The sequence below is a fragment of the Nomascus leucogenys genome, chromosome 8 (genome assembly GCF_006542625.1).
Source record: "Nomascus leucogenys isolate Asia chromosome 8, Asia_NLE_v1, whole genome shotgun sequence".
In the NCBI taxonomy this organism is placed as follows: domain Eukaryota; kingdom Metazoa; phylum Chordata; class Mammalia; order Primates; family Hylobatidae; genus Nomascus; species Nomascus leucogenys.
Genome location: NC_044388.1, coordinates 109,904,759 through 109,918,645, shown reverse-complemented (window position 1 = coordinate 109,918,645; position 13,887 = coordinate 109,904,759). Strand labels below are relative to the sequence as shown.

Genomic DNA, 13,887 nt, shown 5'->3' with positions numbered 1-13,887 from the left:
TCTGAAGCTTTTCTTCATTTTTTTTTTTTTTTTTAAAAAGGGGAAAAACCCTTTTTCTCAATTGCTTCCAGAGATGATAGGTTTTCACCAACTTTTACATGAAAATGATCAGTGTAATAACAGACTCATTTAGGTGGAAACCAGGGGGCAGGTTCCCATTTAAAGTGGCTCCCGGTCAACACTCGGCCCCAGCACCAGGCAGGAGGCAGGCCCTTTGCAATGATGGTGATGCCTCCATGCAGACCTCCCAGGTCTGTGGACACGGGACCCACCCGTGGGGACACACCCGTGCAAGCCCCACATGTGGGCCCTGTGGGACCGGCCATGGGTGCTTTGCTTGACTGTGGCTGGGCCGGGTGAGCTTCGAGCAGATTCAGGTCCTTTATCAGAGTCGTGGACTGTCAGCCTCGCATGCCAGAGGTGTCCCTGCAGGCTTGTGAGGGAGGATTTTCGGGCGGCCTGAGGAGGTACCAGTCACCGGACCCCACGTGCGGCGCTGGGAGGGTGTCGGGGCCTCTGTCGCCCCTGGCCACGGTGAGGACAGCCTCATGAGCATTTATTGGAGTATGAAGTGTGTCAGGATGCCCGTCCCTGTGCCTGAGCCAGCTCCAAAGGGACATGCTCCCTGGGCAGGAAATGTGTTCCCAGCCACTGTTCTGTTCTTCCGAGCCCAGAACTCCAGAGTTGGGAAGAAAGTGGGCATCGTGTGGTCCAAAACCCCACAGGTGTGGGGAGTGGGGCCTGTCTAGGGACCCCTGTGGCAGAACCACTTGGATGGAAACCTGTCCCTGCATCAAGACCCCACGATCGGGACGCTTCTCCCTGAGGGCCACCCTCCACAGAAGCCGGGCTGCAGGCCCAGCTGCCCGCCCCGAGCCCCAGGCCGGGTGCCCTGTGGTAAAGCAGATCTCATGATGGAAAGAAAAATGGCCCAGAGGCCATGGTGACCTGGTCCCGAGAGCCTGCCCTGGGCTTCCCGGGCCAGGGAAGCCTCCAGACACTAACACGCAGCCCTGCCAGAGAGCACATCACCAGGACGCTGGGTCCGGTCCAGCCTTGCAGGCCAGACTGTCAGCTCCTAGCAAGTTCATGGAGGCCTCAGTCTCCCTCCCTGAAGAGTGGGGCTAATCACCCCCATCTTTACAAATGGGCAAATAAGTCATAAGGCTTTTCGGCAAAGCACCTGGCAGCAGCTGCCTCAGTGAGTGGTGGCTCTTGTCATCCTTGTCACCAATATCGTCACCTGGCGTGGTTCTTCTTCTTCTGCCCTGTCAGTGGGGTGACAGGGTTTTAAAGATGAAGTTTCAGGCTGGTGTCCTGAGACCCTGAGGCTCCAGAGGCCAGGAACCCTGGGTTCCAGTTTGTGGAGATGTGGGCCCAGTGCAGGGCGAGGGAGAAGGTGCCGTGGCTGAAGAGACCAGCACAAGGCACTGAAGTGGGAATCAGAATGGCTGGGAGGGAGCGATGCTGGGGCCAGGAGGAGGCGGTCGGCAGGACACGAGGGCCGGCCTCCTGGGCGTCCTCCCGAGACCCTGCTGGTCCTCCCAGGTCCGGGGGCCACCTGGCTGCCTGCATCCCTGGTGAAGAGGGGGCTGTCACTGCTTGTGGAATCCAGGCACCATGTAGAAGCAACAAGGGTGACCCTTAGGGGTTCCCCACCTGGCACAGCACGAGGGTGAGCCCTGAGCCAGCGCAGGCCTCGGTGCTCAGGGCCTGGGGGCAAGATTCTGAGCCCTCCTGGGGTCTTCCTTCCTCGGGGGGAGGATGTCAGGGGCTTGTCTTTCCTCCAGTGTTGGCCCTTTTTGGGGGTGGGATGGGGGGTTGAGAGCTCCACCCTGCATCCCAGCCGGCACCTGATCTAGAACCACCTGGGACTCAGGAAGAGCACGGGCACCTCCTCCCCCAGCACACCGGCAGCCCTCCTGCGGCCCGGTAGCTTCGGGAAGGGGAGAGCAGCCTCCTGGCCGTGGAATGTGTCCACGCGCAGGGAGCTGTCAGAGGAGGGCCTGTTGGTTGCGCACCTACAGCCTGCTGGGAAAAATGGACGGGCTCACTGCAGCCCTGAGCTGCTCATTAAACGTGTGTGTGTGTGTGTGTGTGTGTGTGTGTGTGTGTGTGTGTGTGCGTGCGCGCGCGTGTGTGCAGGCTCCTGATCTACGGGGAGTACTGCAGCCACATGGAGCACGCCCAGAACACGCTGAACCAGCTGCTGGCCAGCCGGGAGGACTTCAGGCAGAAAGTCGAGGTAAGTCCTGCCGGGCGTTGGCCCTGGCCCTGGCTCCACAGTTGCAGCTTGCAGGCCAGAGCTCGTTAGGTACCAGCCTCTCTCTTGCCCATTTGTTGGGAAGGTGGTGATGGGAGTGGTGACGTAATGGTTTTTTGTAGATTTTTCTTTTTTGCATTGTGTTGGGTTGGGGAGTGGGTTGGGTGGAGGTCACCATCCCAGGCCAGGACACAGCGAGACTCCTCATGGAGAAAGGGCCTTGGGACTGAATCTAACACAGCTGGGGGCTCTGACCCCTGATCCTGGCCTCTGCTGACTCCAGGGAGCCCCAGGTGCCATTTGCTGGGAACTGTGGGACCACCCACCCCTCATCCATCCTCACCCCAGGCCCAGGGCGAGTCTCTATCAACTGGGGGCTCTGACCCCTGATCCTGCCCTCTGCTGACCCCAGGGCGCCCCGGATAACATTTGCTGGGAACTGTGGGGCCACCCACCCCTCATCCATCCTCACCCCAGACCCAGGGCAAGTCTCTATCAACATCTAGTGTTTCTCACATGAGCCCCTCCCGGTTCCTCCTGTTCCCAGCTGGAGTTTCCAGGCTCCATCTGGTCAGTACAACCCGGTTTCTGCGTGGAGCCTGGTGTAGAGCCCCCTGGTTCTAGCAGTGATAGAGGCAGCGTGGCCCCCCAGTGGAGATGAACGATGCCCCCCAAGTCCAGTCAATGAATGGGGAAACGCCCTGGTTCCTGGGAGTGGCCCCACAGCTCAGTGCAAGTTGGTGCCCCACCTTTCTTCTCCCAGAGGCCAGACCAGAGAGGGGTCGGTCAATGGGGGATGGCCTGCTGCCCTTCTCCAAAGGACCTGGCCTGGCGGAAGAGTCAAAGCCACATCCAGGCAGGCCCAGCAGGCACCCCAAGAGGGTTCCTGTAGCATCACACGTGTCTCACTGCGTCCCAGTGTGGCCAGTGCAGACAGGCAGGGTGGGAGCCATGTGTTGTGAACCCGCCCCTCTGCACACACCTGATGCGTGGACTGGTTCTGGGAGCCTGGCTAGAGAAGGGCCAAACGTCTGGACCTGAGTTCTGGGCTTAGGTCTCCCCTCTCTGCGGGTGGGGGTACAGGTGGGTGGGTTCAGGCTTTCCTCCAGGAGGGTTCTCCCATTGCCCTGTCGCCCTCCCAGGAGTGCACGCTGAAGGTCCAGGATGGAAAATTTAAGCTGCAAGACCTGCTGGTGGTCCCCATGCAGAGGGTGCTCAAATACCACCTGCTCTTGAAGGTGAGGCCCTGGGCCCCGGGGGGCCCGTGGGGTCATCACTGCTGGAGTCAGATGAGGGCTGGCAGCTTCCGGGGGTGTGGGATGCAGCCCACAGACAGAGTAAGTTGAATATAAACAAGTCAGTTCGTGCTTAGCTCATAATCACTGCTCAGTGCATGTGATGGACGATTATCACAGTAAATATACACAGGAAAATGATAAGTCAAATCACTAAAGAGGTCAGAAAACTGAAAGAGACAGAAAAGCGTCCTCACACCTGGAATAAGAAAGCTACTGTGGTTGATCTCTGAGCTTCCTGGTGGCCACAGCAGAAATGGAAGTGGAAGGGTTTCAGGAAAGACAGACCTGGGAGGGAAGGCGGTGGTTTCTGCCTGGCTCCTTGTGAGGCCCTTTTCCCGTGAACTGCTGGCACAGTGCCTTGCTGCCTTCATGTCCCTTCTCACGGTCACTCCCTTCCTTTATCCACAAGGTTTGGGAGCACCCCTGCCAAGAGGTGGGGTGTCCCCTGTGGAGGAGTCACTCTCTGTCCTTTGGTATCAGGCAGCCAAACCCAGCCTGGCTGGCAGGTGGGGGTGGCTTTCTTCTGAGGACTTTGTTCTGTGCACACCCCCTGCCCCAGGTAGGGACCAGGGCAGAGGCCAGGACCCCCCGAGTGGTAACACATGACACTCTTCTCACCCTTCCAGGAGCTTCTGAGCCATTCTGCGGAACGGCCTGAGAGGCAGCAGCTCAAAGAAGCACTGGAAGCTATGCAGGTAGGTGGAGGCAGGGGAGAAGCCGTCATGCGGCTTAGCACACCGTGCCCGCGTTCTTGGACTGGAATTGGGCTCATCAACAAGCCGCGATTGTGACTGTAGACATTTTCCTGGGACAGCAGGAGTTGGGGCGGGGCGGGGCAGCGCAGGGCAGTGGGTGAGACCCACAAGAGGTAGAGGTGACGGGTGGAGGGCACTGCAGGTCAGGTGCCCCCTCAGGTGTCCCCAGTCCTAACCACCTGTCCAACAAGACCTCCCTTGAGCCTCCCCTCCCCCTGCTTTCCCCCCAGGCACTGGCCTCTATTCTGGGCTTTCTGGCCCAGTGCTTCTCACTCCCAGCCCTGAGGCTTCTGCTTGCAAAATGCCACCTCCAGTGCCATCTCTCTGCTGCCTACTTGGGAAGCTCCTTCGCTCCTGGCTGTTTCGAGGAACCCCCCCGCCCCGCCCCGCCCAGCCATGCATGCCTCCCTCTCTCCCCTTGTCGGAGTGAGCCTAGCTCATGCCACTCCCTTGCTCAGAAACCTTCCGTGGCTCCCTCTGCCCATGAAGCAGGCATGGGCTCCTCACTCTGGCACTCCAGGGCTTCTGCAGGATACTTGCCCCCGCTGTTGCAGCTGTGTTTACCACAGCTCCAGGCAGATTTGATCCCTCCCAGGCTCCTGCACGTGCCCTGCGCTTCCCCGGGTCTGGGTGTTGGCTCAGGTGCACCCTCCTCCTCGTCCCCTGGCTGCGTCCTGCTCTTCCTGCCTTCGCCACGGACAGGACGTTTTCCAGGGAGGATCGCCCGCCACTGGGTTCCGTCCTCAGGGAACTGGCTTCCCCGTGGGTGGCACTCTTACTCCTGGACACACTTGTTCATGCCAGCTCCCTCCCAGCCAGGCCTGTGTCAGCCACGGTCACCTGTGTCCCCAGGCCAGGCATGGCACCCAGCATGTGGTAGGTCCCCTCCGGCTGCATCTGGGTGGAGAGATGATGATTCCGCCAACATCTCCCTCGTCGGGAGCACAGGACACCTCTGCCAACCCCCCTCAGGGCTGCAGTCCTGCCCTCTGACACCTGGCCCCTGCCCTGTGGGCAGCCCCGTAGGCTCTGGGCCCCCTTTTTCTTTCCCAGGTACCTCATTTAAGGAGCTCCCTCTGGGTGGGGGAGGGACTGTAATCTGTCTCCACCTATAGCTGCTGTTGGGCCGGGACGGGAGTGGGGCCAGTGCCTGGCCGCCGGTGCTGAGAGGTTCTCTGAGCAGGGCTTGTGCTCTGGGAGAAATTTACTCCAAATCCTGTGGGCACTCGTGTGTGGGCACGAGAGATGGTCCCAGAGACCTTCAGATTCTGTGCCGCTCAGCTCCACTGGGCAGCGAGCACCCTGAGGAGTGCTCCAGGAAAGCCTCCTGCCATGACGGGCTGACAGAACTTTCTCGGTGTCAGCTCTGCGGCCCCCAAGCCGCCCCCCTCCAACACCTGCTCTGGCCTGTCTGCTGTGAGCCACGGTGTGTGAGCCAGCGCGGATGTGTCCCTGGGGGCTCTGAGACAGTGACAGCAGGTGCAGTGGGCCGTGCACCCGGGCCCTGAGTGTGGTCTTGCGTTTCATACTCTCAGCACTCAGTATCTGGCTGGCGGGTGGCTCTGAGCCCCTTGACGGGACAGTTTCCCAGGAGTGTAGCTCACGGTGCTGTACCGAGTACTCCGTGACTTGCGGGTGTGCATCTGCCTTTCTGAGAGCCACCGAACCTCATCATGAGAATTCAGGGCTGGGGGGATTTTAGAAGTCTTTTGATCCATTCCCAATTTATATAGGAAGTCATTTATGCAGCCACTATGGGAGTCTTTACTGTACCTGGGCTTGATTTCCCCTAGGGACTGAGAGCTCACTCCTTGTAAGGCAGTGTCTTTGAGAGTCGGCCCCCATGCCTCTGTGGGCCTGAGGTTTGTCTCCAAGGGAATTGCGGTTTTAGGTCCAAGTTCCATGAGCTGACTGCAGTCCTGCCTCTATATCAAAGTACAGACATTTCCTTCACCTGCTCATTCATTCAGGCAACTTCCATCTGTTCCTATTTCATGCCAGGCATTGGGCCAGGTGCACGCAGGGGCCACGGTGGTCACAGTTGTAATGTTTCTGCCTTTGGGAGGGGGGTGGTCCTGAGCTCTAGACTTGCTATTGGGGTCCTTGTCTCTGGGAATTTATTCCTTATTTTAAAGGCAAGTGGACAAGAAAACAGAACACCCCTTTCAGACAGCGTGCTGCAGCCTCCCCAGGAAGTTCCCTCCTGCAGGGTGGGTGGGGAGCCAATGGTGAGGTCTTCTAGGAACAAGGAAGGGTGGGAGGGATGGGAACCTGCTGACGACCTGGCTCTGGCTCTGGCTCTGGCTGGTCACTTGGATGTTGGGGAATTCCACCCGCTGCTCTGGGTGGGCAGGGCCAGGACCGCCCATGTGGCCGGCTCCCTTGGATTCCGCTGTGGGCCAGGTCTGGACACTGCGTTTTCTGGACTGAAGTGGGCACTGCTCCCTGGTGGCCAGCACGAGGACTGCAGCACGGCAGACAGGCGCCGGAGTGGGGATGGCCAGACCCATGGAGAGAGGGACTTCCTGACCCCTCATTCTGTCCAGGCTCCAAGGGGAGGCCGTGGCTTGGAGAGGCTGGGGAGGGGGAAGCTTCCTAAGAATGGGGACATAGGTCAGCCCAAGCCTAGGTGGCTCTTATGTGGCCTGATGTGGCTCTGACACACAGAGCTGCTTCCCTCTATTAGGATGTTTAAGAGGGACCATGTGATGGGGCAGAAAAAAGCGGCACTAGCCAGGAGTTTGGGGCTCTTGGCATCGTCACCGACGAGGTGTGGCTCTCAGTCAGTGTGCTCCCTTCCCTGCCTCAGTTTCCTCATCTGTCATGCAGAGGTGATGCTTTTCAGCCCTCCTGTCTCGAGGGCGGCCTCCCCAGCAGGATGGAGGAAGGAGGTCCAGAAACGCCCAGTGCCTGGATGCTGGGTGGTGGGGGGGAGGGGTCCTTGGGGGGCTGAGCTCCTGCATGCATGTGCGTGTATGCACACACATACTCACACACACACCCTGCACAGCACAGCTCGCTCACACACACAATCACACAGACACACCCCACCCAGCACAACCTGCTCACACACACAATCACACACACCCCACCCAGCACAACCCACTCACACACACAATCACACACACCCCACCCAGTACAGCCCACTCACACACACATGCTCTCACACAATCACTCACACATACACACCACAGCACAGCCTGCTCACACACACACACACATGCTCACACACGCACCCCACCCAGCACAGCTCACTCATACATACACACACACACACACCCCACCCAGCACAGCTCGCTCACACACCCCACACCCCACCCAGTACAGCCCGCTTACACACACAGTCACACACACCCCTCCCAGCACAACCCACTCACACACACAATCACACACACCCCACCCAGTACAGCCCGCTCACACACACATGCTCTCACACACACACACATGCACACCACAGCATAGCCCGCTCACACACTCACACACACGCACCCCACCCAGCACAGGTCGCTCACGCATACACACAATCACACACACACCCCATCCAGCACAGCTCACTCACACACAGTCACACACACCCCCCACGCAGCACAGCTTGTTTGCACACACGTGCACACACAGAATTACTCACACACACACCCCCCACCCAGCACAGCCAGCACAGCCCGCTCACCCCTGCCTCTTGTTTTCAAGGACTTGGCGATGTACATCAATGAAGTTAAACGGGACAAGGAGACCTTGAGGAAAATCAGTGAATTTCAGAGTTCTATAGAAAATTTGGTGAGTGGGACTAACTCTTCAGGCTAGGGAAGGTCGATGAGGACAGTACCTATAAAGTCACGTTCACAGCCCCAGTATTGAGTGAACTCTGTGGGCAGCCACACCATGGCTGCCTGTTGAGAGGGTGGTGCCCGGCAGCTTCTGAGTTTGATCTCAGACCCCCAGCATCCACGCTTCCTTGCCCACCACAGCCAACCCAAGTGCCCTATGCACTGAAGACTGCCTGTGCTCAGGGGGTAGGAGAAGGGGGAGGGGAGGGGACAGAGGAGGGACTGTATTCATTGCCCAGCCCCCCTTCTCCCTCTAGCATAGACAGAAGACCCCTTCAAGTCCAAGAGGAGAACCATGTCTCCCAGGGGCAGGAGACGCCCCCTGGTTCATGGCCCCCTGGCCCACCTTGACTCTCCCCTCCAGGGGCAATGGACAGGGTTTGGGCCCAGGCCCCCGTGGGGCCGGCAGTCGCCTCTGCTCCTCGGACCCCATCAGGCAGGGCTGCCACCTCCCGGGACTCTCCCCAGAGCCTGGCCCTGCAGAGGCCAGGCTTGGGCTGCCGAGTCAGTCACCTTGTCCTGCCTGGGGAGAGGGGATGCACCACCCCAGGAAGCAAACTCCCTGGTCTGTGCTGACCGGAGCCGACTTCCCGAGGATCTGCTGGTTCTAACCCGGGCTTCTCCACCTCAGCACTGCTGACATTTGGGGCCGGGTCATTCTTGGTTGTGGGACCTGCCCTGTGCGTTACGGGATGTGGAGCAGTGTACCTGGCTGCCACCCACCAGACACCAGTACCCCTCAAGTAATGCCAACCAGATATGCCTCTGGACATTGCCAGAGGGTCCTTTGGGTGGCAAAATTACTCCTGGTTGTGAATCACAAACATTTTCACCCTGGTGATTTCACTCATATGAAGCTGGCAGGGGAAGGTCCCCAATGCTCAGGCCACACCGGGTGCCGGCAGCACAAAGAGAATACCCTCCGCAAACGTGGGGCACGGAAGAGCACCTGCGATATGTCGGTGATGAAAGAAAAAAAAATAAGCTTCTGAAGGGCATTATGATACTGCCCCCTTCACCTTTCATTTTAGAAAGAAATTAAAATGTGTGGGTGCAGAGAAGGCCGAGGGCGGCCGCACCCTGCAGCGTCAGCACCTGGCGGGTCCATGCTGCCGTGAGCTCCTGTGCGAGGTGTTCACAAATGCGTACAGTGAGCAGGACATGAGGAGAAAAGTTCGTTTTGTTTTTGTTTCTTAAGTTTTTACATAGAAGTAATACTTGCTCATTAAACAACAAGAACAGGCTGGGTGCGGTGGTCATGCCTGTAATCCCAGCACTCTGGGAGGCTGAGGTGGAAGGATCACTTGAGGTCAGGAGTTCGAGACCAACCTGGCAAATGTGGTAAAACCCTGTCTCTACTGAAAATACAAAAATTAGCCAGGCGTGCTGGCGGGTGCCTGTAATCCCAGCTACTTGGGAGGCTGAGGTAGGAGAATCACTTGAACCCGGGAGGCAGAGGTTGCAGTGAGCCACGATTGCGCCATTGCACTCCAGCCTGGGTGATGGAGTGAGACTGTCTCAAAAATGACAACAACAAGAAGAATAAAACAGCATGGCCAGCAGGTGTCGAGCATTCCCATGAGCCAGGCCCTGTACCCAGTCCTGGCTCTGAATCCCATCACCACAGGGAAGGTGGTGAGAGCTGAGATTGGAGGCCTGGAGCAAGTTGACTGCGGCTATGTGGCACCAAAGCTGTCCTTGCAGCCTCTGGGGCTGAGACCTTGGAAGGAGACACTGAGCCCGTGCCTCGAGCACCTCCCAGGCAGGGCCCTGTTCGTGTCTTGAAGCATTTTTGTCCACCTTTTCTTGTCTGCGTGGACACTTTGAAAGCCACGCAGGGAACATGTCAAGAGAAGCTCTCTCTGAATCAGAAGAGTCACAGAGACAAAATCAGACAGACAACGAAAATGAAACCTCAGCGAACCACACGGGTCTGAGTCGAAGCCTCCTCACTCTTGGCAGGACCCCAGCCCCACCCACCCTGCAGCAGATAGGCGCTGTTTGTTCTCTCCTGAACATGGGGCTTGGGCGTCTGGCTTTTCCGACCGGGTCCTGCTTGGGGCTCCACACAGCGGCGGCCTCTGTGAACACCACTGGCGCCGTCAATCGCCCTTTGTCCCCAGAGCTGAAGGGAGCCCCTTGGCGGGGCTGGCCAGGGAAGGGAGAGAAGCTGCCAGGCCCCGTCCCTTCCCGGTCTTCTGCACCCTCCCTCGTCCATCCTGAGCACCAGCTGGGAGCCACGGGGGCTGTTTCCCTTCGTCCTGCCTCTGCTGCCTGTGGGGAGTTCCCTTGGGTGCACGACAGTCTGCCCTGCCCGTGCAGTCAGGAGAACTGGGGCTGCTCCAGCCCCGGCTGACGGCCCCTCTCCTTCTTCCCAGCAAGTGAAACTGGAGGAATTTGGAAGACCAAAGATTGATGGGGAACTGAAAGTCCGGTCCATAGTCAACCACACCAAGCAGGACAGGTGAGCGGGGCGGGGCGCGTGTTGTAGGTTGGGTGGCGTCCCGCCAGGGTCTGGCTCTCCCTCCCAGGGAGCTGCTCCTAAGTGGCTCTGGAAGCCAGGCCTTCCTGTGGAAAGAGCTGCCTGGCGGTGGCTTTGTGTTGTTCAGTTTTAATTGCTTCCTTCCTTCTCGTCAGCGAGCGGGCGCCACAGCAGTGGGGCTTTTGTGCCCATGGCGGGCACCAGGCTGGGCTGGGGCAGCCAAAGGTGAGGGCCAGGCCCCTCACTGCCAATGCTCAGCCTCCAGGGACCCAAGACAGGCCCAGAGTGGTCGGATGAGCTCTTTGCCAAATGACTGCCGGAGAGTGTCCAGGCCCACGGTGGCCCAGGCTTGTCCAGGGCCCTCCTTGTGCAACTACTGTGTGCTGGGGCAGGGGTCACAGCAGATCCGGGTCCCCCGCTCTTGAGGCTCCCAGTCCAGTGCGGGATCAACGGGGAGTGGCCGTCAGGGGTCAGTGCTGCGTGGGAGGCCAGCGTGGGGGACGCAGGAGCCCCTTGAAGGGCTCCTGGCACAGCCTCAGTCACGGGGGTAGGGAGCCAGGGAAGCCTTCCTGGAGAAGCAGTGTGGGAACAGCCGAGACCTGACCGAGGCTCAGCATTAGCCTGGTGAGCCAGGTGAGGGCAGGGCTCGCCCGGAGAGGGAGCTGCGTGCCAGAGCCTCAGGCTCAGCTCCTGCTGCCTCCTCGGAGCAGAGCACACAGTGCTGGGGTGCTGATGCCCCGCTGCGCTGCCTGGCCCAGGTACTTGTTCCTGTTTGACAAGGTGGTCATCGTCTGCAAGCGGAAGGGCTACAGCTACGAGCTCAAGGAGATCATCGAGCTGCTCTTCCATAAGATGACCGACGACCCCATGAACAACAAAGACGTCAAGAAGGTGGGGCCTTCCGGGTCCACCCTACTACCCAGGAACGTGGGGGTGGCCTGGAGAGAGGCACTGGGTTCCAGACCCCAGGGGAAGGGGACTCGAAGTCAGCCGCTGATGCTGGCCGGGTGGGTTGGGGTGGGCGTCTCCGCCCTGCGGGAAGCCTCCTCTCTGAGTCACTGCCTTGCCATCGTGACCACTGCTCATAGCAGGCCTGCTCCTCGCCGGGCCCAGCGCCCCCCAGAAAGGTGGGCAAGACCAGAATTCCACTCCCCAGTGAGGCGACTGAAGCAGAGGGGAGAGGCCTGCCCAAGGGCTCTAGCAAGGGTGGGACTTTCAACCTTGGCTTTCCATCTGGCCAGCCTGACTCTAGCCCATGTTGTCCCTTGTAGCAAGCAGGCCTTCCTCTCCTGTCCCACCCTGCAGTGCTTGGAGGAGGGCTGTGGGTAGGTTTGGCTGTGGCTTGTCCAAGACTCTACATGTGGCTGGCGGGGGCCTGTGGCTGCTGGGGTGTGGCCAGGGCTGCAGGGGTGGGGCCTGTGGCTGCTGGGGCGGGGCCAGGACTGCAGAGGTGGGCCTGTGGCTGCCAGGGGGTGGGGCCAGGGCTACAGGGGCGGGGCCAAAGCTGCTGTGGGGCAGGACCATGGCTACAGGGCTATTGCTGCCTGGCTGGCTGGTTCAGTCCTGCTTCAGCTGAGGCTTCTGCCCATGGCACTTGAGCACCTACCGTGTGCAGCCCTGGTGGGGCGGGAGGCAGGGAGTCAGGAGCCCATGTTCTGAACGTCCAGGCCCTGGCCTCCAGGGCTGGCAGTGTAGCCCTGGTCCAGACCCAGCGAGTGAGTGCAGGCTGGATGAGCCATTGAGGGCGACCCTCCCTGCCCTGATACTCAAAACAAATAACTGGGGCCCACGAGGCAGTCCCTGCCACCAGTACCCAACACTCTGCGAAGAAATTCCTTTCCCCGCTGATGGCCCCACCCCCAGCCTGGGCACTGGGGGGTGTCCCACCTGCCAGGGCTCCTGGCGCCCCCACACTGCGGCACCCACCACAGGGCCGGGCCGAGCCTCTCACTGATCGTCTCCCCCTTCCTCTCCTCTCCTCATGCTTCCCAGTCTCACGGGAAAATGGTAAGCACTTAGCACCCAGGTCCTCCCACCTGCCTCAATCATCCCAGCCTGGTGCTGGCACTTCTGCCCGGAGCCAGGGGACCCAGGGGACTCAGGGACCTGAGGGGCTGGGCTCAGGGTTTCCTTGGTCCTTTGTCCTCCTCTCCCTTTCCCGATGATGTAATGAGTTATATTCATGATCAAAGACTTGCCCACTGAGACCGTGTGAAGGGAAACCCCATGACCCTCAGTCCCTGGAGCTCGGGGTCAGGGGCTGGGGTTTCTTGGTCTCTCTTCAGCTCTCCATCATCCTTTTTTGTTTTCTGTGTTCTCTCCCTCCTCCCTCCTGCTTCCTCCCCTTTCCTCTCTCTTTCCTTGTTTCTTTCCTCCTCCCATCCCCGCTCCACCCTTCCCCTCTCCATCCCTCCCTTCTTTCCTCTTTCCCGCCATCTTTTCTAACCCAGTGGGCTCCTATTTGCCAAACCCTTTCTTCTGGACCACTTTGAAAGCCCTTTGTCCGAGAGCTCGAAGAGATGGCGAGGCCTATGGGGTGGCCGAAGGGGAGGCAGGGAAGGGGCAGCTGTGGGTTGCTCGGGGGGGATGGCTTCGCGGTGGGTGCCCCAGGCCCATGGCTGTTCCCTGCCTTTTTGTTGTTACTGTTCTACTTCAGAGAAGTGAGTTTTTTTTAGCATCACATTTAGGAAGTGAAACTGAGTGGTCAGGCCTCGTGGAGGGGCCCTGGGTGGGGCCCTGCGCTCATCCTCCCTGGGGTCCTGCCCCCACTTAACATGCATCTACATATGCACTCAGTGGAGCATCCTCGAACTCAGTGGAGCATCCTTGCACACGGGCGCAGGCAGGAGCGCAGATCTGCCCATGCATATGTGTGTGCACCCACAGGAGAGCACACACAGCATGGATGCACGCGTATCATACATGTTAGGACATGTGTACCTGCAGGGACAGACACAAGTGTGTGCGTGCACATGCTCACAGGAGCACTGGGCACACTCAGGCACAGGTGCACACGCATAGACACGCGTGCAGGTACAGGTGCACACCCATGCACACAGGAGCACACTAGCATGCATGCAGAGGTGAAGGCACAAGTGCGTATGTATTCTCACGTGAGAGTATGGGCACACAGCTGTGCATGCATGCATACAGAGGCACATGTGTGCACATACAGCGTGGGCAAGAGTGCAGGTACACACGTGAGAACATGTGTTCACACAGGCACAGGCACCTGTGCATGTATGCATATACACACGCACAC

The 13,887-nt window shown here is 59.3% G+C and overlaps 1 protein-coding gene across 7 annotated transcripts in view; it reads left to right on the top strand.

Moving 5' to 3' along the window:
* VAV2 (vav guanine nucleotide exchange factor 2) overlaps window positions 1-13,887 on the top strand; it is a 220,268-nt gene that overhangs the window by 181,936 nt on the left and 24,445 nt on the right. For 4 of the 7 annotated variants that reach the window (XR_004031471.1, XM_030818130.1, XM_030818133.1 and 1 more), the window contains 7 exons: window positions 2,146-2,245; window positions 3,406-3,501; window positions 4,188-4,256; window positions 8,007-8,093; window positions 10,522-10,607; window positions 11,384-11,516; window positions 12,618-12,632. Coding sequence is in view for 6 of the 7 variants with exons in the window: in XM_030818130.1 (XP_030673990.1) it covers window positions 2,146-2,245; window positions 3,406-3,501; window positions 4,188-4,256; window positions 8,007-8,093; window positions 10,522-10,607; window positions 11,384-11,516; window positions 12,618-12,632 (586 nt within the window). In the remaining variant the exon portion in view is untranslated. The remainder of the gene's footprint in view (window positions 1-2,145; window positions 2,246-3,405; window positions 3,502-4,187; window positions 4,257-8,006; window positions 8,094-10,521; window positions 10,608-11,383; window positions 11,517-12,617; window positions 12,633-13,887) is intronic. The other 3 variants (XM_030818134.1, XM_030818132.1, XM_030818131.1) reach the window with 1 other exon arrangement.